Source organism: Acomys minous, assembly GCF_964271855.1.
Source record: "Acomys minous genome assembly, chromosome: 1".
NCBI lineage: Eukaryota > Metazoa > Chordata > Mammalia > Rodentia > Muridae > Acomys > Acomys minous.
The window spans coordinates 167,026,744-167,042,631 of NC_140483.1; the positions used below are offsets into that span (position 1 = coordinate 167,026,744).

The 15,888-nt window shown below is 39.6% G+C and overlaps 1 protein-coding gene across 23 annotated transcripts in view; it reads right to left on the reverse strand.

Moving 5' to 3' along the window:
• PTPRD (protein tyrosine phosphatase receptor type D) overlaps positions 1-15,888 on the reverse strand; it is a 2,167,047-nt gene that overhangs the window by 368,205 nt on the left and 1,782,954 nt on the right. For all 23 annotated transcript variants that reach the window (XM_084785035.1, XM_084785038.1, XM_084785037.1 and 20 more), the window contains one exon: positions 10,011-10,176. In XM_084785035.1, the coding sequence (XP_084641161.1) occupies positions 10,011-10,095 (85 nt within the window). In that variant the 5' untranslated portion in view covers positions 10,096-10,176. The remainder of the gene's footprint in view (positions 1-10,010; positions 10,177-15,888) is intronic.

Genomic DNA, 15,888 nt, shown 5'->3' on the forward strand with positions numbered 1-15,888 from the left:
CTGCAGGCAGCTCAACCAAGGCTGTCCTCTCCCAAGCAACTGCTCTCTGCCCAGAGAACCCAAAGAGTGACCATATGAACATTGTAACCTACTGAGCTTCAGGATCCCTATCAGTTTCAACTTTGCTATATGCTAGGAATCACCCTCCTCCCTCCAGAAGAGAGTTCACCACACTTCAATTGTTTGTTGCTAGGGGAAACATAACTACAGTGTCACTCTCATTCCATTCAGTAACTTCCCCCTTTACGGCTTAACACCTCCAAAGCATAGAGTCTGACTCCACCTTAATAAAAGGACCTGGGAAGCAGGCTGTATACATGTGATGATGGAAGCGGCATTGCTCTATTTATGATACATGATAGAATTTTGAAGACAGATCTTACTGCTGACAACGTAGGGTCAAATTAACAGATGAAATAACAGGGAAGCCTAAGGAAAAGTAAAGTAATTTCATCATAAAACACTCAATTTTCCAAATGGATAAGTTCACTTTTGGTTTTTTTGAGGGAAAGTAGATATGTCAACCTACCAATTACTCAGGGCTTCTCTACTGCTGACACATGAATCACTTGAGGACATGACATGACTGTGCTCCCTGAGTCTACTTCCTCACTGACGTTATCATCAGAGAGGTACTACATGCCTGCAGTGGTCAGTCCTGGATGACTTCTGGCTTGATGCCAGGGTAGCATCACCTCTCCCGATGAGGCCAAGGGCTCTAGCAGTTTGCCGTCTGCTTGCTTAGCTATTCTGCATCTTCGTTGAGAAAAAGTACAGAGAGTTAAGTGCCAGGTGCTTCACCAATACTTTGTCTTTTTGCTCTAAGCACACCATCTGGGCTGATCCTTGGTTGCTTCTCAAGTGAAACTGGTGATAAAGCAGGTACCACCATACCATTGTCCAGTGTAGCTGTGCTCAAGTATCATCCCAGCACTTGGGAGGAAAATGCAGGAAGCAGCCTGGGCCACATAGTGAGACCATTTAAAAAACAAGATAAAACAAAGCAAAACAAAACCACAGTCTACTCTTACAAAGTTTAGGAACAAATGACATTACATTATTAACAGGTCTAAGTAGTATGCAATGGGAAGGATTTAGTTGGGACAAAAGTGACTTTAAAATAAAACAAACCATATACTAATAAAATTTAATTAATATGTTATAAGACAGCTCATAGATGAACAACAGCTACATTTAGTTAGCACTTGCTGTATACCAATTGTCTAAGACTGTAGATCCAATATTCCAGACAACAAAACTGGAGCATAAAGAAGTAAGACAACTTTGCCCTGACTATACAAGTAATAAAAAGGCTACAATGTATCATTTCAAACCTGTGAGTGCTCAGGCATATTTCTAATAAAATTTTCTCTTTCTTTTTTAAAAATATTTTATTTAATTTTTTTAAATTTATGTGTATTGGTGTGAGGGTGTCAGATCTTGGAGTTACAGACAGTTGTGACCTGCCATGTGGTTTCTGGGAATTGAACCCTGGTCCTTTGGAAGAGCAGGTGGTACTCTTTCAAACCCTGTCATGCATACATATATAGACAGCTGTCTACTTCCTCTAGCCCCTACCATAAACAATCTAGTAGTCTTCAACCAGAGGTGTCTTTTCATACCAGAGGACACTAGCAATGTGTGGCAATAATCTGGCTGGCACAATTCAAAGTAAGATGCTAACATGAAAATACTCAAAAAGGCAAGGTAAAGAATCCATCTAATCCAAAATGTCAAAAGTCTCAAGCCTATGAAATGCCAGGCTACACTCACATACCTGGGCTCTATAGTATGCAAAAGTTTCAATAGAGATTCACAACGGTGAGGTTATATTTGCTTTTATTTTTGTTGTTGTTATTGTTGTTGTGTGTTTGCTACTTACTTCTCTTAAGTATTTCCTGGATCTAAACATCATTGCAATAGGTAGAGATGAATGATGCTAATGTCTGCATATACCAGGCATCACCCATATGTGCACAGAATGGTTTGGAAACAAAGCTTCACTAAGTGCCTGGGTCTCGGGCACTCACAACAATCAGGATCCCTTTGAAACCTCACAAGAAGGGCTAAGAGCTGTGAACCACCCCAAATGGTCAGAGAAACTGAGAAATTGATTCCAGTTAAGCAGAGGAAAGAAGCTAAAATGTAAGTTAAACCTCCTTCCTAGTGCCACATGCTATCCTGAAGAAGGCATTCATGCTGTGGTTTAATAATCATACATTAGCCTACATTCCCACTGAGCTTAGTCCTACCAAACTGTGGTGAAATACCTCCATACACAGCACCCAGAAGGCACAACAGAAAGATGGCTGCAAGCTGCCAGTCAGTTTTGTCTATAGAGAAAATTCCAGGACAGCTAGAACTACACAGCAAAACTTTGTTCCAGACAAAACAATAACAATAAAATAAGACAAGCAAAAACAAAACAAAATCCAATCACATAAGCAGTAATGACTCCTTCATACAACAAATGAAGAGAATACCAGGAAAAGCTTCTTTTGAAAAGCTTCTATCTTTATAGGAGACACCACTAAGAAATCACTTACAAATCCTACTGCTATTAATTTTGTCTAACTTGAAAAATATAACGAAAAACCTATTAAAGTTCTTTCTTTCCTGAAATTCTATGTTGGCCACCAACTTCCAATTAGAGACCTGCTTTAAAATGTCCTTTCTTTGTCCTCTTAAAGCAAAGGAATATTGATGGAAAGAAAACATACACAGTTCCAAAACAAAACTTCATCCACTTTAAAAGGAAAGGAACACTAGCCAGAGATAAAGAGATGAAAGCAGACATGGAAATGCATGCTGCTGCTAAATGAAAGGCTTAGTGTTCCAACTCTGCATTGGCTAATAGGAAGGAAATTTCAGCTAAGTAGCTTAGATGATGAGTTCCTAACTTGATCAGGAGACTGGACCATTTTCATGAAGATATGTATTTGTTTCCAGTAGAGGACAGTAGCACTGTAGTCAAGATATTCTAAGAGCATTCTTCTTTCCCTGCACACTTGCATAGTACAAGCTCCTTCCTTGTGTGGCTTCCAGGTCTGGCTCCTCCCTGCCTGTCAATCTAGCCCCGTGAAGCTGTTGTGCTTCAGTAGCCTGAACTTATTCTGTCTTTTTAAGCCAAATAGTATCCTTCTTCTTGCCTTTAAACTTCTGAAATCCAGTTTTTCAGAGTTGGCCACTCCCCATTGTTAGCTATGGCTGTACCCAACTGGATAGACAGGACCTTCCCATGTGTGTGGTTCATACCTTCCCTAGGATCCCACCTTTCATGATGCTTACAGTACTTTGCACTCCCTAACATCTCAGTCCACATTTACTTTTGTCTATAGTCACGTCTTGCTCTCCTTACACTATATACCAGTAAGATAGAAGCTGTATTAACAAGAACCTGAACCTGCATCTGATTTGCCAAGATAGTAGACATCATCTGACAGAACATCACTTTCAAATGAAATATTGTAAGGAAAGTTTGTTTCTGACACAAGTATAGACATAACAGGCTTTTTGGCATCGATCTAAAGTCACTATATATTTGAATGGTATTTTGGTAATTAGCAAAAATATTTTATTTTTTATTACTTTATATCCATCATAAGCACTTATTTAACAAGCAAAAGAGAAAATATTTAAATGTATCTAATACATTTTTACATGTAATTTGGATTATTATACTTGCTACATTTTCAGCTCAAAATTAATGTATTATGTACGTTTACTACATTGAAAAAAGAAAAATATTTCAATGTATGTAATAGACTTGTTATATGTATTTAGATTATTATATTTGCTGTATTTTCAGCTAAAAGTTAATGTATTATATACTAGTTTGCTACACTGAACATATAAGTACTTATATATTTTAGTGACAGACTTAGTAATACTAGTTATTATAAATGGTTGCCATAATACTATTCTGTGATTCTCACAGACCTATATCAAATTACAGCATGAATCCACAGCTTGTTTCATAAAACAAATCTAAATTGAGTATCTTTCATAGTAAAGTACTGAAATTCATTCATAATTTTAAACTGCTTCTGCAGTATAAACATAAATACTTAGACTCAAGAAAAATGTGATATTATGGGAATTTGAAGATAGGCAGCAACATGCTAGCATATAATCACATTTCAATCATTGTACACTCCTCCATTTTGTAAATTTTACACATTGTGTATGCACGCACACACACAATGGTTTTAAAATGGCACAAAAGAAACTAAAAGAAAAAAATAAAAATTTATGGGTCAGATAACGTGTCTAAAAGCAGCATTTCCATCAATCCCTAGTCTTTTTTTTTTTTTTTCATGATTTTTCAAGATTATACTGTGAGGTGCACAAATGTCTCAGAGGTGAAGAACACCTGCTACTTATGTAGAAAGCCTGGATTCAAACCCAGAATTCACATCACGCAGCTCACAACAGCCTATAACTCCAGTTCCAGGTGATCTGATACCCTCTGCTGGTACCTGCACACACATGGTGTATGCTCTGTTTCTGTCTCCCTCTGTCTCTGTCTCTGTCTGCCTGCCTGCCTGTCTGTCTCTGTCTCTGTCTCTGTCTCTGTCTCTGTCTCTGTCTCTGTCTCTGTCTCTGTCTCTGTCTCTGTCTCTGTCTCTGTCTCTGTCTCTGTCTCTCTGTTTCTCTCTCTCTCTCTCTCTCTCTCTCTCTCTCTCTCTCTCTCTCTCTCTCTCTCTCATACATACTTTTAACCAATAATAAAAATAAAGCTGGGCTCTGGCTTGGAGATTTTTTTAAGCAACTGAAACACATATGTTGGGGAAAGGAGGAGAGACAGCTGCCTCCGAAGCTGTCATTATTTGAACTCAGTAGCTGAGTGAGGAAAATTGAGGGAACTAAAACCAAAAAGAGAAAAAAAAAATTAAGAAATCATAAACAGCCATAATCACATGCCAACAGGCTATTTCAAATAAACACTCACAAAATCCTAGACATTGCTGTATCCTTCACACTTGGGGCCTCAACACAGACAGTGATCATAGATAATGGAAGTTAAACTTGCTTGTTACGTTTTTAAAGCAAATCCCTACGCGCTCAATCAAGTGCTCTGAAGTCTACACACGTGTTGGCTTTGTGACACACGCCTAACCTTACTAGGTGTCTGCAGCTGTGGTGAGAGCAATTAATTCTGAAAGCCTCAGAAATGCCACAGTGGAGCCAAGGAACAGCAGCACAGCTGGGGTGTTTTCCTAACTTCAGACAGCTGGTTGTCACTAATGCAGCCACTTTAAGATAAAAGGGGGAAGAAAGGAGGAGAAACAGCACTTCTAGCCCAACACGCCTCTGTCAATTCAGAGAAGACGGAAAGCAGACTACCTGTACAGCCTTCTCCTCCTGCCTCACCTGAAAAACTAGCGGACCATAGCTGCAGGTGGCACTGACCACAAGGACCTTAGCCCTACACCCAGAGTAAACAGCAACACTTCTTTTTTATTTATTTATTTATTTATTTAACATTTTAAGAACAATTCATACTTCCTCTAGTTCACACAGTTCAAATGTACAATCCAAGAATGTCCTGCAGACTTAGAGACCCTCAGTTTCATTATATTTACATCCGCAGAAGCAACTGCCTTTTAAAGGACATTTAAATATTTTTGGAGATTGGGAGAAAGAACGCTCATAATCTAAAATAAAAAGAATTTTTTATGTTAGACGTTGCACAAGATGTTCCTTGTGCAAACTGGAACTGCCTCCTGGAAAATGGACAGTTGAGCAACAGGAAAGTACCCACTCCGCTCCTAATTTCAATGGGAAGATATCCCAGTAGCTTCTGAAAATGCAATTCATCTGCTCTTCCACCACACCACACGATTCCTGTCTCTTTGTTTAAACGGTTTGTTGTTGTTGCTGCGAAATGTTTCTGGTCATATTTATGGCCACTTCTACTTTTCCTCAGTATGTTCTTGCCCATCTTCTATCTGGGCCACTGGCCATGTGATACTGCTTGCTTCCAGAAAGTATCACCAGCTCTGTCCTCGGAGAAGCTCAAGAGAATGCATCACCAGGAACAACAGAAGGGACAGATGGACCATCAGACACCCATTCCACCCGAGCCATGTGACTTTTCCGTTGGTGATTCTATAGATGAGCTTCTTTGATAAGACTTCCTAAAGAACACGCGTGTCATATTTCTTCTGGTCTTCAGTTTAATTCCCCAGACAAAGATTTATAACTATCTTCTATGTATAGAGCTTCATAAAAAAGCAGGCTAGCAATTTTAACATGCAGCAAGAAGGCCCCTGTCTGGCTTCTCTGTCACCCAAAGTTTGTCATCTCCAAATCAACTAAGGACCTAAGGCAAGTGTTTGGTAAAGACGGTTGTTGGAGGTAACACAACCGTATCTTAAAAGCCCAGCTGTCCTGTGTTTTACTTCCATTTATTTAATCCTCAGGACACTCAAATACTAGAAATTCTATTATTGTGTCACCAGCCTCTGTTATTGTCATCATCCACACTCCAAAAACAACAAGACTGAAGGTAAAGTGTATGATTTAGTGAAATGGCAGCCAGAATTCAAAACTGAACTCTAGGAACATTTCAGCACAGGTGCCAATCCATCCACTGAAACGAATGAGATTTTTTTAAGTTCCATAGGATATAGAATATATCCCCAGGGAACAGGAAATCTGATGCTTTCATCCTTGGGAGAAATACTGTGTTTGTGGAGGTTCCAGCAAGGGGCTTGCTTCAGCAAGGATAGAAAATGAGGGAGAGATCACCATTTAAGATGAAACCTGGCAAAAAGCAACTGAGAATTGCTAAATTAACCATTTGAAGACCTAAGGTATAAAAGTTAATGTATCTACCAGAGGCTTGGTAAAGACTGACACCAAGTTATAGTAGTCAAAATGTAAGATGAAATTGGTGTAACTAAAAGATGCCAAGAGCTGGCTTTTGGCTTGTAAATAATATTTTTTTAAAAAGGAAAAAAGACAGACTAGTAAGTATTAAATACAAGGCATATTTCACACAAAAGAGAAGAGGTTTGTACTGGAGTTAAAATACTAATGTCTGGCTTTATCTCTAATCTGTGTGTGTTTGAGCTGACACTAAGGAATAAACCTGCTAGCCCAGCATCAGCAAGAGCTCCTCACCATATATCAAGAAAAGTCACACTTGACTCTTGGACCACAGTTCTCTTGTGTGCACACTCTTATAAAAATAACTAGCAGAATCACCCGGAGCACTCAAGACATAAAAATAAGAGTAAAAACAATCACACATGCACATCCAACCTTTTAAAGAAATTGTGCGAGCTAGCGGGGCACTTCAAACTGGCAACAGCAAACACTATAATTTCCTAAGGGAATATTATCAGAATTTCTCAGCCTACACGTGAACTAAGACTCGAAGAGCTCTACGTAATGCAACAGCGCACGAATGACTCAGTTATAAGATGGAATCAAGGCTCTTTAGAGATAATTATTTCAATAGGGAGTAAGCTGGGTGCAGTAAATTAGCGTAGTAAACTATAGGGTCTTCTTCACATTTCCCCATTCATAAATCATCTTTTGCTACAAAAGAAAAAAGAAGTTTTTTTTCAGATTTCTCAAACATCTCTGACAGGTCACTATTAAGTTTTGAATCATAACTCAATACCTTACATCAACATGAGACATAGGAAAAGGGGGAAAGAGAGTGTCATTATGTTCTACAGAAGAAATAAGGAAATGAACGCACAACCTGAATAATGAGAACCTGACAATATTATCATAACATGATGATGAAACCAGTAATTCCTTGAGTGTTACGTGCTTTCAAGTTTTTAAAGTGATTTTAGAAAACAGAATGGCGTAATATAATGAGATATAATCTGGACATAATCTGGTTGGTTGGTAGGTTGGTTGTTATGTCAACATGGCACAAGCTAGAACCATCTGGGAATATGGAACTCCAGTTGAGAAAATGCCTCCATCAGACCGGCGTGCAGGAAAATTTGTGAAGTGTTTTCTTGGTTGATGATTGATGTTGGGATGGCCAGCAGCCTAATGTGGGTGGTGCCACATCTGGGAAGGTGGTCCTGGAGTGTTTAAAACAGCAAGCTGAGTAAGCCATGGAAAGCAAGCTTGGATACTCCACTCCTCCATGTCTCTGCTTCAGTTCCTGCCTCCAGGTTCCTGCCTTGAGTTCCTGCCCTGACTTCCCTCCATGAACGACTGCAACTTGCAAGGTGAGATAAAATCTTTCTTCTCCATGTTGCTTTGGGTCAATATTCTAACTCAGCAATAGAAGGTAAACTACGACAGTCATACAAAATAAATGATGAAGAATAGAAAAGAAAGAGAAAGGAGATAGGAAGGAGGAGTGAGAAATGGCAATCTGTGGCAGAAAAAATAAAACAAAACCATAATTTCAATAATACTGGTTCCTAAATTCTTGACATCTGTCTGCCACTTTCCACCACATTTTTAAGCAAAACCATAGTTTCTCCAAAGAAGCGGATTTTACTGTCTGAAAGGATGACTTCTTAGATACTAAATGTGTATCTAGTAAGTTCCAGAAAAACATACAGCTGTGATTTGGCATTTAAGTGGGTTCCTAGGATCTTAATACGCTTTTACCAAAAATGAACAATGGTGAAACAACTTACTTTCTAAACTTTGGCCAAAACAGAATTCACAATACACTGAATTGATTTTTTAATAAAGCAAATTGAGATTTTGAAGTAAGTTTTGACATAAATGCCTTTAAAATAACAACACCTTACATGTGGATCTTTCCTCAATTAATTATTTCCTGGCATGGTATAATAAATTCTTTGGCTTAACCTTAAACCAACACTCCCCTGTGTTAATTAGCAGACTATATATACTATTAACCACAGAATGCTGTGCTTAGAACATACATGTTCGATATGCATTCATTAATAACATTATTTTTTTTTCTCCTTGAAAGATTCCTTTAGAAAATAGAGCCCGATTTAAATGATGCACTTGGCTGCTAGTGAGGGAATTCTTGTCAAGACACAATTAATAAGAAAGGACCAAGATGACACAGGATCTTTGTCTTTGCGATATCCTTAACATGAATCAAATTTAATCTCCCTGGGACAGCCAGTGGAGGGAAAAGTTAATGACTGCAGATGTTATACATATTAATCACACCAGGAGACTCCCCAAGAGAATGACCAAATCACATATGAGTTACACCACTCATGAGGAAATAGACATGCCAATGAGTAAGTGCCAGGAATGGACACTATTGTCTCCCCAAAGCAATAGAATAGATGAAGAAAGAAACAGATGTAAACACTGTAGAGCTAATGATTGCTGGTTACAAAGAAGATGTGATCACCCTCATTAGGTGGCAAGCTAATTAACCGCAATCCCAGATTCATAAACTGAATCCAAAAATCCAAACTTTAGTGTCTGCATTCCACAGAATTCTTTTCCCACTTCCAGACCCTCCACCCAGCCACAAAGTTGTCAGTTCTGCTTGATTTGTTTGAATATTGTACTCCACGACAGCTGTCGGAAACAGTACATCGGAACAGCTGCTGTGACAGATACAAGGGGCTTGCAAGTTTAATTGGGCTCAATGTGACATTGTGCATTTTTCTAAACATAGAATTATCTATACAACTAAAGACATTTCTACTGCGTCTCGACAATGTTTATGTATTGACACTACCAACTGGTCAACCACAGTTAAGTGATATCATTGGTCTTGTATTATCTTTGACACCAGGCTGGTATGGAGTCTGAAAAAAAAAAAAAAATATATATATATATATATATATAAATGGAAGTAAGCAACAGGAGCAGTTAGACACATGAGTATTAAACAGAAGAGGAAGTAGTGGGAAAGACACATCAATAATCTCCTTCAAAGGCTGGCAGGAAGCCAAGGAGGATCCCACAGTGTCTCAGGGTATATTTCCAAAGGAAATATACTCAGAGGCCTGAGCCTGGTGCCAACTGCAAACAAAACCACTCATTATGGCCACAGTTCCCTAGAGAAGGGCAGGATAGCTTACTCTCAGCACAGGCGCAGAGGAAGAAGGCGAGGAGCAGCAACAGCGGCCTGGCCACGGGCACCATCCTGTAGCTTGTCAATGGCATGTACCAGCAGCTTGGAAACTCAGCCTAGGGAGCAGCAGTGACTGTTCTGCTCAGAAACTTCAGCTGGAACCCTTTCAGAGCCTGTGAAGGGAGGAGACAAGAAAAGAAGAAAACACAAAGACATTTAGATTTCTCACTCTTTCCCCCTGTCTGACCACAACCAAGAGAGACATGCCCTATTGTAAAAACACAATAAACACTGGAGATGACATTTCTTTGTATTGGGAAATAACTTGACTTGTAAAATTCAGGGTCCTTAGCATTCCTGCAGCCAAGACACCTACAACCAATCTGCAGAAATTTCTTCCTCTGCTCCTGTGCCATCTTTTAGGTACTATACACGAAGAGGGCACAGTCACTTGATAGAAAATTCTACATAAGCCCCATCATAGAAGAAGGCACACCAGAGCCCTAAGAAAGACTCATTAGACCTTTCCGTCTATTAACGACAGAATAAAGAAAGGCTTGTATGGATGTTTTGCTTGAATATACGACTGTGCACCGTTTGCATGTCTGTTTATCACATCCTTGTCTGGTGTCCATAGATAAAAAGCAGTGGCGAATTCCCTGGGACTGGAATTATAGATGGCTGTGGACTGTCATGTGGTGTCGGAAAGCCTTGGGCATAGATAAGCAGGATTTTTAACAAGATGGGGAATAGGTACTCCCCGAACTCCATGTTGAAGCTTTGGAAAAGGTAAGATGCTGGCATGTTGAAGCAGGGATGGCTTGTTAAAGCAGAGAACTAGGCACCACAACGGTTTACACTTCTGACATTGTCTGGTATGGTCCACGACTTTGTATTTCTCATCCTTGGAAAATGCTGATGTGCTTCTGGTTTGGGATCATATTGTGAGAGCCACGGGGTTAGAATGAGGTAACTAATAGGAGAACAGACAATGGAACAAAGGAGAGGACAAAAGAGATCCTTGGATATCAGTCTGTGTCTAGTGATCGTTACACAGCCAGCAGAAAAACAAGCTCTATACTGTTTGAGGACAGAGAACTATACAGAACTAGGCTTTGGGAAAACTCCCTGACAGGTGCATCAGGGACAATGTAGAATGTCACCAAGTTCATAGCAAGAGTTCTAGGAGAGACATAATATAAACTCAAAAGTGATAGTTGGTCTGACAAGATTGCTCAGAGTAAAAGTGCTTGCTTCACAAGGTTGATGACCTGAGTTTTATCCCCAGAACCCATAGTAGAATGAGGAAACCAACTCTCAGAATTGTCCTCTGACATCTATATATGTGTTTTGTCACATTTATACATGTGTACATGAGTGCATACACACAAAATACAATAATAAATAAAAGTACATTGAAGCCTTTTCCCCTAGAAAATGAGTTGGTAGTCCTAGCAGGGACACAGTAATGGGATGGGAGTGAGGTGATCATAGACAGACTCTAAAAAATAATCTCGAGTGTCATTCTCAAAGTGATGTGTAATTGTGCTTATAGGACCTTCAGTAAATCTAGCATAGCCTCTTACAGAGAGTAGCCTCTTAATTAAAAAGAAAATGGAGTGGCTGCGTCACAGACTACAGCCTTCTGTCTGTGATGAGAACTTAAGACCTTCAGGATTCCTTGGCAAAATGAAACTGTACACCTTTAGTTTTCCCATCTCTCAATGTCTGAAACACTTGAATGCTTGACAGGATATAGGGGAAATACACATAAGCAATCCCACACTCCAAAGTAAGTGGATTTTTAAAAGAATAGCAATGCAGCTACTATATACAATTTGTCTTTTCTGACACTGGATTTGAAAATTAAAACGTCCTTCTTTAAAAAAAAAAAGGTTTTCATTAAGAGGCAAGAATGGTTCAGATGCAGGAAAGATACAGCAAAAAGGAAGAGGAGAATCATTGTAATTAGCAGTCTACTCACTGGCCCCTTCTTTTGTTTGTTTGTTTGTTTTTAGACAGATTTGTGGGAAGCACGAAGAAGTAAGCGGAACACTGAAACACATCTTGAATCCGAAAGCTAGCCAGCTGCTCCGGAACAGTGATTGGTTATCAATCTCATCTGGAAAACAGCTTATCAAGCAGTTCACAGCTATCAGCTGTTAGAAATCGCCCAGCTTCGTAGGAAAAGTGCCACAGGAATCAGCTCTCTTCACCACCTCTCCTCCCCCTGCCACGGCTTCTTTCTCAAGCCAGCATTTCAGATGGCAGCAAAGTCCAGGAGACATCAGTCCTGTCGAATTCAATTTGTGTCTGTGCAAGCATATCAGAGCCAACTGCTACATAAGGACTCCGAGCCATCAGAGTCAGAAACCCACAGAAGCTTGCTCAGGGAAGGGCGACTTGCCTTTTCCATGCACTCAGCTAAAGTGTATTAAGACCAAATTTTTCCAAATAAGCCTGCAAATGTTCCCTCTCACATGGGTCAGTGACGGGATTGCACTCTCTAGAAATGAATGCTAACAGTGAAAAGACACATTTACACTTAAATAGGCTATGCCCTTGGCCAAGACACCTAAGAAGTGATCAGAAGTGAGGAGGAAAAATGCACATACCAGAGGTTCATTTCCATAAACCCTACTGAAAAGAAAATGCTAGGTAGTATCAGTACAATGAAATTGATACTGCAATACAAAAATGGGAAATAAATTTTTAAGGAGACATTTAAAATAAAAAGAATGACAGTCAATGAACATCACTGCTGTTTGCCTTCAGCCATTTAAGATAGAAAAGAGGCAGAGGCACTAGGTGCACTGTGCTTTAGGACATCAGGAGAGACCAACTTGGCTTTTCACCCCATTCATGACTCGTCGAAAGAGACGGACAAATAAAACACATACAGTTGTGAGCTTGAGATGATATTTTAAAGTCTGCTGCCATAGCACAGAGCTCTTAGGAGAGCTTTCAAATCAACGGGATAGTAGCCTGGAAGTAAGCACCTGTGTGGAAGGTAACATCCAAGACAGGACAGACAGGACAGACAGACAGAACGGGGCTTCAGAATCACACAAGCTGGATCCAACCCTTTTCTTTAACCGAGGGACATTTTCTACAATAAACACATTAATATTTCAACGAAAGTGAGTACTGATATTTCTCCAACTTTCCATAGTGTGAACATGTGTTTATGTAGATGGTGGAAAATAGAAGAAAGGCAAAAATGTAGAAAATTATTCTGGAACGTCTTGCCACTCTCAGGAGCAAAGAAGTGTTCAGTAACTCCTAGGGCATACCCAAGAAAAGGCTCAAGACAACGATGTACCATCAGCTAACTATAAGGAGATCTACTGGAACAAAGCACAATAACTACAATGAACTGAATGAAGTTCACCATTTTAAAACCTCTGGTTTCATACTTCACATAGTTTTAAATTATATTAATCACTCAACAGAGAAGTTAATAAATGGCTGAAAATGTGTGTTCCAAGGGACATGTGTCACCCACTTAGTCCCTCGTTTGTGGCCCAATTGGGACAAAGTGAAATCGTGAATGGGTAGGATCTATGGGTGGTCTTCTGGCTAGAGGAGGCAGGGTTAACATGGGTATTTAGGGGCTGACCCCTCCTATTCCTCTTTCTGTGTCTCAGTCATGAAGATGAAGTTCCTCTGCCATATGCCCCTGTCTTGATACACTAAGCCACTACATTCCTAACGCATTGGGGCCAGTCATTTATAGTTTAGCAACACTTAAAATCCATGAGCAAAAGTAAGCCATTCTATCCTTCAGGCTGATTTTATCTTGGGTATTTATTACAGTAATGGAAAGCTGACTAACACAAGAATACAACCATTACACTGAAAACAGGATAAGAAAGGAAAAGAATTAATCACCAAGTAGAAAAAAAAATCTCCACAAGAACTTTGAAGTCACTGTTATTATCATTTTTTTAAAAAACTAGGTTTTTACCTGTTTACCTTTAAACACTTGGCCCCCTCCATCTCATAGTACGTATGGTAAGCCTATACAGTGGAAACAGCAATGTCATAATATTTAACCTGGGTAGACATGTCTACAGAAATGCAGTCAGTTGCACGGAGAATCCTCACATACTGTGACAGCTCTCATCAACCTCCTTTACTAGGCCACTATAAATCAACTGGAACAAGTTTCCAATTATTTAAGAGAAGGAGCTATTTGTACAAAGGATGTGTTACCAGGAAGCTTCCATTTGTAAGAGATGAAAGCATAGCCATTCAGGCAGAAGGCAGAACTGGAGTATCTACAGCAATGCCAACAGAGGCTTCTCTGGGCACCCTACAAGCTCCCTATGTCCTCAACACAGCACAGTAAACGTAAATGAAAAGACTCAAAAGCTAGACTCTTGCTGTATCTTGTATTGATTTTCTAAGACAAGGCAGATCCCTGAACAATTTATCCTGATAAATCACAAAAGTTTCCAGCTCCGTCCAACAGATCTTCCTGCACCACGGAATTGTTACTGCACTGTAATAATGGATTGAAGTATGGTGACTGGGGCAGATATTATTTACATTAATTAAACAGCCTCATGTGTATGTGACTATCCTAGTGAACAGCACATTCAACACTGAGGAGCACAAATAAGGCACAGAAAAGTGTCTTCCCTCCTGCCTGAAACAATAAGGTACAATTTCTGAGTCCTTGTCAACACATCCTTGGGAACCCATAGTAGGAGCTAAAGTTTCAATGTTAAGGGAATCAACTTAACACTTAGACCATTCATTTCCCATCTGTATCCTGTGTACATGCACACACACACACACACACACACACACACACACACACACACACACAGAGAGAGAGAGAGAGAGAGAGAGAGAGAGAGAGAGATTTATTTTCATGAAATTATTTCTATTGTTGAAAGAAAACATTGTGTAAAAGCTATACAATAAGCAAAAGAATGAAACCGCATCCCCATTTCTGGCCATATAAATCATATATCAAGGTTTCCAGATGTATGTATGTATGTACATATATAAAATCTCATGATCAATGAAAAACAAAGATAAAGAAAAAACTCTGAAAGTATAGAAGAGACCACAGTGGAGAATAGAGCACTAGCTCGGTCAAGGGGTTTTTACATCAGGTTCCAAAATCCACAGGTTAACACTCAGGGGAGAGAAGAACCTTAAACAACTCAACAGTAAGGAAACAAGTAATTTAAATTTTAAAAGTTATGTGATGCCCTTTGATCTACAATTGTGTCATACCTGCAAGATATGTTAGGGCAATTGGTGTGGCACAAAAGTTGTGGGAGTAACCAGCCACAATCTACTTTGATTTAAGGCCCACTCATCTAGATGAAACCTACACCATACACTGCTTGGTTGGCCAAGAACCTGAGGCTAGATAACCTGGGGATCAGATGCTACCATTCAAAAACAAAAAACAAAAATACAGGAATAAAAGGATCATAAAGATATTTGTGTACTCATATACCAGTGCCTTGTTCAGCCACCATCATAGAAGCTCTCTCCTGTAGCAGATGGAAAAGAATACAGGGACCCACAGCCAGATATAGAATGAGAAAGGTTGGAGCACTCAGCCCCTAAGGGTTCAAGGAACGCTGTGGAAGAAGAGTTGGAAAAAAAACATAAGAGCCAGAAAGGATGAAGGAAAACACCAAAGAAACAAGAAGGTACATCTAATTCAGCAGGATCAGCACACATACGAACTAAGAGACTCAGGCAACAGTCACAGGGCCTGCACAGGTCTGCACCAGATGTAGTCCTATAGCTGAAAAGAGAGTGGATATACGCACCCATCCCTAACCCAGATACAATCTCCAACTGATAGCCTTTTGCAACGGTAGCATTCTCCAAGAAAAGTTTCACTGGAAAACAAA